Source organism: Scophthalmus maximus, chromosome 14, assembly GCF_022379125.1.
Source record: "Scophthalmus maximus strain ysfricsl-2021 chromosome 14, ASM2237912v1, whole genome shotgun sequence".
In the NCBI taxonomy this organism is placed as follows: Eukaryota; Metazoa; Chordata; class Actinopteri; order Pleuronectiformes; family Scophthalmidae; genus Scophthalmus; species Scophthalmus maximus.
In genome coordinates, this window is record NC_061528.1 from 11,951,228 (window position 1) to 11,960,033 (window position 8,806).

The 8,806-nt window shown below is 40.8% G+C and overlaps 1 protein-coding gene across 4 annotated transcripts in view; it reads right to left on the reverse strand.

Moving 5' to 3' along the window:
- Window positions 1–8,806, reverse strand: part of galnt13 (UDP-N-acetyl-alpha-D-galactosamine:polypeptide N-acetylgalactosaminyltransferase 13) — a 30,891-nt gene extending 22,085 nt beyond the window's left edge. The window contains exons 1-2 of one of the 4 annotated variants that reach the window (XM_047337428.1): window positions 8,383–8,802; window positions 4,373–4,634 (exon numbers count right to left, since the gene is read on the reverse strand). In XM_047337428.1, coding sequence (XP_047193384.1) covers window positions 4,373–4,514 — 142 coding nt within the window. In that variant the 5' untranslated portion in view covers window positions 4,515–4,634; window positions 8,383–8,802. Of the gene's footprint in view, window positions 1–4,372; window positions 4,635–8,382 lie in introns of all 4 variants that reach the window. The other 3 variants (XM_035604584.2, XM_035604579.2, XM_035604582.2) reach the window with 3 other exon arrangements.

The following is an 8,806-nucleotide window of genomic DNA, read 5'->3' on the forward strand; positions in this document are numbered from 1 at the left end:
TGCTTAAGCTCTCTGCTGGTTGCTGTGGCTTGAGCTGACTATGTATTAAGCGCTGTACAGTCTGGCAGCAATATTTAATTTCAATTTAATAAATGAGGAGATTTTAAATTCAGAGATTTAGGCGGATGTAATAATAGGAAAAGAAGTTGTATGAAAGCAAAATCCTTCCTACAGTTAGACTCCACTGTTCTTTCAGTCATCGCCTGCAAAACAACAGCAGTGCGGCTGCTGCTGTTGTTGTTTTTCCTACTGCACACAGTCAGCTCCTTTCACCAAAGGTAAATACTGTTACCTCCCAATGGATTTATGACTCTCACCATCTGTAATAATCTCTCGGAGCAGAGGCAGTGATTTCAATAAAAGAGGGGGCACACAGTTCACGTTAGCTGCATAGCCCCCAGTTAAGAAGATTCCCTATGAGCCCTTGGTGAGACAGGTGTTGGCTGGACTGTTAACCTTGAGTGATCCTGCCCTTTTCTTGAATGTGCTGCTGACACTCTCCATGTGGACACCTAAAATTTGATGGACGCAGCTCGAGAGCTGAGCTGAATGATCGAAAACTACGTCCGTCAAACATATGCTCAGCTTCTCAAATCCATCAGTCTACACAAACCAATAAACTCAGTTCTAGTTTTGAAGCAACATAGAAAACAAACCATCACAATCTGACTGAGGCGCCTCCAGTTTAAATGCATGACTACCAGATAATAGTCTAATCCTACAGATAATTTGAAGATATAAGATTATACATATTCTAATCAGACGATAAAAATTCAAGTAGTAGCCTCATAACAGTTACACAATCGAAATTTGCTCAATTGCTCTTTTCACTTCACAAAATCATCAAAGTTAACACAGCAGCTGTAGCTGTCTGATGATAAATCTCCACAAATCTCGGTCCATCTTCTCCTGAATTAAAGAGTCATTTGAATTGGTCAAAAAGAAAATACACAAATACTTCTAAAAGAAGAACGGATTTTATAAATTCCTATTACATTCAGTCATGGATGAAAATCAAGACCTTCAAACTATAAGAGGGATTAACCGGCAAGTTTCGAAAGTTTTGAACTGTGTTTATAATAAGATGACTGAGTATACGCAAGGGTCCGTCCATTCATCATAGGTGCTGCTCAGTCTGTGAAACTTTAAAGAGAGCTAGCTAAAGTCGGAGGAAATAACCCAGATGATGTCATCAGGGTTACGTCAGATTGAGATTGACAAAAAAAACAAAGCGTTTTATACAAACGGTCTTGGTAGAGTTAGTGTTTGAAACCCACGATAGACACGTTTGTGTTGTGGGAAGTGCTGTAAGCTTTTGGGGACAACTCCTGACAGAGGCATTTGCACACGTTGTTAAATTCATTGTTATGTGGTTCCATCAGAAAACAAGAGACGTCAAACTTTGGTGCAAAAAAACAAAACAAAAAACAAACAAACATGAAAATGTCTTACTCTGCAGCCAAAAACCTGTGAATGCAACATCCTTTCACATATTAACAAACAGCATCACTTCAGACAACTTTCTTTCATCGTGTCAAGCTAATGTAACATCCAAAATAAACATAATAAAACAGCAGTGACCGGCCATAAAGTTTAATGTGATCAGACTGGAAACGACTGACGTGAGCCAAGTTGTGCTGCTCTAATCAGGAATGTGAGGCAAACATTTTTTAGACGGGTCATTGTCGACCTGGTGCTGAACAACGTGGGATCACAGACCCCCTGTCCAGAACTAATAAAACGGAGGAGAAACCAAGTCTACACCATCAAATCATATTGCAAGCTTGGACAACTCAGAACCCCAGCTAAGGGATTTCAAACTAACATGCGTTCATCAACACGATTAATTAACACGTCCTCAAATTTCTCTGTGTATCACTGTTATCATCCAACTTTACCATCACGGAGCCTTTTAGCTTCTTTAGCTGATTGGTTTAAACAGCCTCATTCTCAGCTCTAGAAAAAAACCCCAGCAGTCAGTTAAAAGAGCTCTGATAAATCTCCTTCATGCTAATAAACCCAGCACCTAACAGCAAACAGACAAAGTAGCCATGGAGCGTTTCAGCATCTTTCAGCTTATTGTTTTGGTTTGATGCCCAGATTGCTTACCTCTGCATCATTGTTCTGTGAATTGTTTTCAGCTGAAAATCTCTATGAAACACACTGTGCACTACCAACAAATGGCAAATCAACAAAGTTAGCAAGTGGCTGAGGAACAGATTGGAGCATTTTGTAGTTAATTTCTCCCAAAAGAACCAAAAACAGGGCTAAAGTGCAGACTGACTATTGGAATTAGATTTATGAAGGCAGAAACATGAGTCAGTGTTACAACTGAATGCTAATGTGACTGCTGGATGTGTTATGGTGTGCTAACAAGTTAGCCATAACAGCTTATGTCAATGCTGTGTTTACAGCTTATTTCTGCTACCACAAGGAGGCAAACAAAATCTGTTAATGCAGGTTAACTACAAACAGATCTAAAATAGGTGTAAGAGGCCAGAAACAAGACTGCAAAAATAGGTAAAGAATGTAATATGAAATATTTAAGGATATCCATCCTCTGTGCCATCTTTTACTGTATCTAATCTGAAAATATAAAAAAGTGCCTTTTTTTTAATCAACAAATTTGCTTTTTCAGGCATCAATAACAATGTCTGTAGTGTCTGTGAGCGTCAACTTAAAAAGATATATTGACAATTTACATCATTTGATTATTTCCCCAAAACAAGTCCCTAAAAATCATAATATAATATAATAATACTTTTAAATTAACATCTCTATATGATTTTTTCATAACAATTCCACAATATACAACCCAAAATTTTGTGATATTTCATTGAAATCTAACATCTTTTCAAAATAATATCGAAAAACTGAAAGCACTGAATGAAAAAATTCACAACACTCAGTTCGTAAGTTAAGCAAATCATCTAGTGTGTAAGCAGTGTAACATTAGTCCTTTGTATGGTAATCAGTCTCAGTAGCTGGCAGCTCTGCCTCATTCTAACCTTAAAAGCAGCTTAGAAAGCCTCTTAGAAACCTGCTTACTTGAGGGCATGTGAGGAAATGAACTCTGTTAAAGCGGCACTGTGGTTTAGGTTGATCTCAGTAGCGCGCACACACACACACACACACACACACAATTTAAGTATACAGCTTAAATTCAGAAGCATGTCTGATCCTTAACGAAAGGTAGAGTGTTCAAGATGAAAAAAAAAGCTGAGACTTGACACAAAAAGGGGAATTGTCAGTTAAGTGTCACCTCAATTATAGCTGGAGTCATCAAATTCTATAGTCCTAAAAACTGAGAATATTTCACAAGATCTTTCCTTTAGATTGATTGCTCATAATCTTAAAGAGTTTATCATTTTGCCTGATTTGATAATATTGCTGAAACCTATTCTTTCTTAGAGTCCAGAACTTCAAAAACCAAACAAAGAGGTCCGTTTCATGTAGATAAAAAAAAATTTTGAGATGAATTTTTATTTCCAATTAACATTAATATGATGATGAGCCCCTGTGGAACAGATTGTCTGAACACAAAAGTTGCAATTGGAGAGAGTTCTCCCTTCACCTACTGCAAAACAGAGTCCACACTGATTGCTTGGTAAGTGGACATTAATCCTGTATCTATTTTTGGTTAGATTATCATTATGTCATTAAATAAATTACTACCTAAAAGCTAAAACATGTCTGGCACACTGTTTCCAAGAGTGTGGGCGTCTATGAGCTCCCTGTGCTTATTCTAGTACAGCATCAAAATTAATTTGTAAAAACTGCAAAGTTGTTTCACATCACATAAGCTGTCTTATCTACTACAATGAACATCATGTCTCTATTAATGTTTGTCAAAATGACTTTTGCTTTCCAAATCCATCTTCACTCAAAGCTGCATTACTACATGGCGATATTATTACCTTGGCATATAGAGCTAAATCCTTACAGCAGAGTACGTACAAGTTTTCTGTGAAGTATGTAAAGTGGTCTCTAGTTTTTAAAGCTCACAAAATACAAAACTATACATATGGTCGCTGAGCTGATTTTAAGATTCACATGTCTCTCTATAGTACAATCACAAATATGTTTAATGGCAATATCATTGTAGAGATATTAAAAACGTTTTTACAGATTTAAAAGGAGGAGGATTAACTCCTCCTCCTTTTCCAAATAAATGGAAAACCACTCACTGTAAACCTCTTTGTAAACAGAATCTTAATTTTCCATATAGAAAATCATGAAAAGCAAAACATGGCGCAGGTAAACTGAAAGCTGATGTAGTCCAGTCTGACCCATAGTACAGACTATGAAACCTTTAATACCCATCACTTCTACTCTGTGAATCAAAGGTGTCGCAGCACTGATCTGGACTCACCTCGGAGGGCAGGGAGCAGCGACCGGTCTTTCCTGTCATCACACTTGTTACACTCGCTGAAGTAGAGCAGCAGGAACACATCCACCAGCACCCACACGAGAGAGGTGGTCAACACCACCTTGCAGTAGACGAACCGCCGCATCACCTCCCGGGACGTCGGCCAGGCAGCCAAGCGGGGAGGGTCTCAGTGAGCGCTCAGGATCGCTCCGTCTGCTGATGAGCTGTTTGAAGTCTCGAGCAGGATTGACTGAGAGGCCTCATCCTACCAGAGAGAGTGGAAAGAAAAACAAGAAAACTGAATTAAAATTAGATCTAATGACGACAGAATTCATGATAAACATTTTAGCCTTCATGACAAAAGTCCTCATGGAGCTACGATGATATAAATCAAGAAACTTACAGAGAAACGTAATGTCAGCTAAATCTGTGAGAACTACATTTAAAGTAGATCAATATTTGCCTCTCATAAAAGGGATTAGTAACCCCCTCAGACTTCACTTTATGCATTTCATGGCTCTGCACAATTAGAGATTACAACGTGCCATTACACAAAAGGCTTAATATATTAGACAGACATAATGTCTGCATAGTGAAATATACAGACAGTTACTGTGATGCAGTGCTTTTTATAGAACATGGTTATGAGTTAAATTTGGTACAGATGTGTGTGTTGTATTGCATTTGTGTACATTTGAGGAGGGTGGAAAAAACAGAACCCGGAAAGAGGAAGCGGTAAAGAAGCATAAAAAGAAAAAGGTAAAAAAGTTAAACTAATAGTGTATCTACACATTATAGTCGAGTCTCTGTTGGATTTTTGAAGCGGACTCCAAAGTCTATTTTTTGACTACAAACCCCAGTTTTGAGTCTGGCGGGAGACCTTTGTTACATCTCTGTCTCCCTCATTTCATCATCCCTCTCTACCGTCTGTAATAAAATGCATAAAATTGCCCAAAATACTTTAAAACTCTTTCTTAAGGGTTGTGTATCAAGGCTGATTCTGAGCCTATTTTGCAAATCATTGAAAACAGTGTTGCTATGTCTGTGTCATCATAATTATTTTCCCCCAAGTTTCCAATATCAGTTGCAGTCATTAAGTCATGGCAGCTGGATCACAAGAAATCACACAGCAAATCCCTGACATCATGTTAAACCACATAAAAATGATCCCAGTGACATGGAACACAGAATAGGAAACAGCTTTCAAGTTTCAGGAAAAAGTGGAATCCGATCAGAAATCAATGTATGTAATGAGTTGAGGTATCAGAATCATATTACGAGGAATTCGTCTTTTTCTCCTCGTGAAATGATATGATGATACTATGATCGGCGTGTCCCTAGTTGTTAAGATGTGTATTAAGTGGGACAGTTTATAGTTTAAAAATAAAACTTGGCCACACCCGGTTTCCCAAAGTGGGACCCTTTCAAAGGATGAGTGACTGCTCAGTTTCCCTTTGCAGGCTTCTCCCCCTTCATCTGTTGTGTTACTAAAGATCTGGGAAGCTTCCATAACCAGAGGAGAGGCAGTTTGTGGAGGTTAGATGTCTCATTGACAGGGGATGTGTGGCTCACAATAGTTCGCATAGAAAACAACAACAACATAATTTCCTGTCAAACTGGATTTGTACTTGACCGAAATCATAGGTTTTTTGTTGACTGAAAAGCTTATGAATGTATAATGAGAGAGGGAATGGAAATTATGGGGGGGGGGTTGGAGGAGAATCAAATACAAAAATAGACAGAAGCCTTTTATAAACCTATTACAGAAAAAAAAGGCTACAACAAACACCACACAGAGCAGTGTAAGGGAGAATAAAGGTTCACAGCTTCATTTTTAAGTGACGCTTGTGGAGTGTCACGTACGTGGAAGACAGTGCAGCCCAAATGCATGGATGTATAATATGTAACGTCACCCTTTACTTTTACAACTAGTAAAGACGCCTAAAGCATCTCCTGTGGGGAACCTGACAGATTTCCTTATCTTTCCCTTGCAGAATGGTAATGATTGTGCACTCCACACCGACACCCACACACACATACACACACACACACTGTCCTCTCCGCTCGCTGTCTAAATGTCCATCACAGGCTCTGACACCACTGCCCCGGGCGATCTCTTATCTCATTCACAAACAAGGCAGCATCTGTCCAGCTGCATCAGGGGCTTCAAACGCAGATCACAGCACCGTGGATTTCAGTGAAGTCACACACTCTACGCAGACTTCTACAACCCAGGTCGATGGACACATCCTAGACTCCCAGATAATGAGTGTGATCAACAAAATGGTCTCGGCGAAACAGCTGAAATTCCAATACGTGCACAGCATATACTACCTACACTCACGTCCTCGGCAGATCGATGAAGACTATTGTTTTGTGGAGTCCGTTTGCATCTCTAACCATCTGCTTTGGCGTGTCAGTGGCTGAGACATGTTTGGTTTTGGTACCACTGTGGGTTTGCTACCGGCAGCTTGCTGAAGACTCGGCCTGATGAAGTTTGGGTCAATTAGTCCAACCAGTTGCACAGACGAATATTTCCTCTCTGCTGTGCACTGGTATACAAGCAGGTCTCTCTCAGCCCTTTCCCCCCCCAGGGTTTTAAAAGATAAGTGTGAACCACCAGCGATTATAAACTGCTTGCTGGAGTGACAAGCTAAATAAAGTATTCCTCAGCTATTTCACAGGAGCGCTTGCCAGACTGCTAACTGCTTTTAGCAGTAATATAATAGGGCTCACATCATACCGACACTTTACACTGACATGGGAAGAAAATGTATGAAGGCAAAGCTGAGAAAAAAAAAAAGTTATCAAACAGGGTTTGTGCGCTCCTCTAACTCCTCCACATTCAACTTTCTCTGAAGCAGCCAAGACGAACCATAATTGTCTGCTGCTGGCCACTGACGGAGAGATTTCAGTTTCATGCACACGGTGTATAAAGGCTACGAGAAGAGAGATCATTCACACAGACCAGTGTAGCTTTAGGGATTCAAACCAGCCAACCTCCAGTCACACACACCACCTGCATCTCTATTGGGTCAAGCAGCAAGTAGAGCGATATATAATTTATTTTTTTTAAATGGCAATGATTCCAAAGATGTCTTCATCAAACCCTTATAACAAAGAAATGTAATTGAGGCTTGATATTTTACAGATTAACCATAAACGTCACCATAAATAACTGTAAATAAAAAGAAAATAAGAGTAACAAAGAAATATGACTGAAGAAAATACAGAATTTTCTTTTACGTAGAATGTAAACATAAATGCTCTTCTTTCCTGCCTCGTCTACTCTGTAAAATAAAAAGGTTTTCATATCAAAGCATATCGGCAAAGATGAACGCGGTTACCGATGTCGATGTGTCTGTGACAGGCTCATATCGGACGATTTTATCGGCCAACCGATCAACCGGTCAGGCTCTAGTATGAACTGTAGGAGTAGTAAAAGCAACACATTTTAATTTTTTTTGCACAACAATAAATACTGAATTTTGGCATATTATACTAAAGAAAATGTTGTTGTTCGACATAAAATACTGGGAAAAGGTATTGTTTTGGTACGAGTGTCGACATTTAGGAAGCTTTCATTGATATCGAGTCCATACACCCAGCTCTACCAGGGCATGTGATGATAGAGCTTAGCCCAGTAAGCCCATTAGGCCAATGACTAGGGCTTCCAACCAGAACACAAGATTTGGAGGAGAGCTCCTGGGTGGACACTTCCGCAACAGAAAATACTAAATATCATTTTGCCTATTCTCGCTTTGGTGATTTTAAAGGTGTGATCTGCACACACACACACACACACACACACACAATCATGATCATGATGTGCATACACTGACATATGTATTCAGGATTGACAGGTGGGAAAACTGTGTGACAACAACGTGCTGTCAAACTAAAGCCAGCAGCATCCCGAGGAGCACCGGTGCGTGCTGCCGTGCGCACGGACCATGATGTGAGGTCGAGGTGCGGTGAGCGACAGAACCGAACCGAGGACACTCTTTGCTCACCTAACATCCTGGACGCCGTGAACCGGTGACCTGTTCCTGCCTCGCTCTCTTCGGCAACGTGTTGAACGCGGACGACATGGCCCCCGCCCGGGTGCAGGCTACGGGTACGACCGGTGACTGAATCGAGCAGCCTCCCGCAGAACGCCCAGCGTCTCAGCGCGACACTCGAGCGGTCACGGTCCGTGTCGACGCAGAGCGCTCCGCAGTCCGGTGCGATACCGTCCGTGTCATGGTGCCGTCCTGCTCGCACTCCTCGGTTTTATTTGTCCCCGTTCGAGCCGCAGTAGACCGGCGAACGCGACGCAGTCGCCGTGAGCTGTCGCATGCGTTGAGACGCTGTAACGGCCCCGCGCCGCGTACTTCTCCGCACGCACCTGTTCTTCCGACTGAATATCGCAACTGTGATGAGGAGGAGGAGCACAGT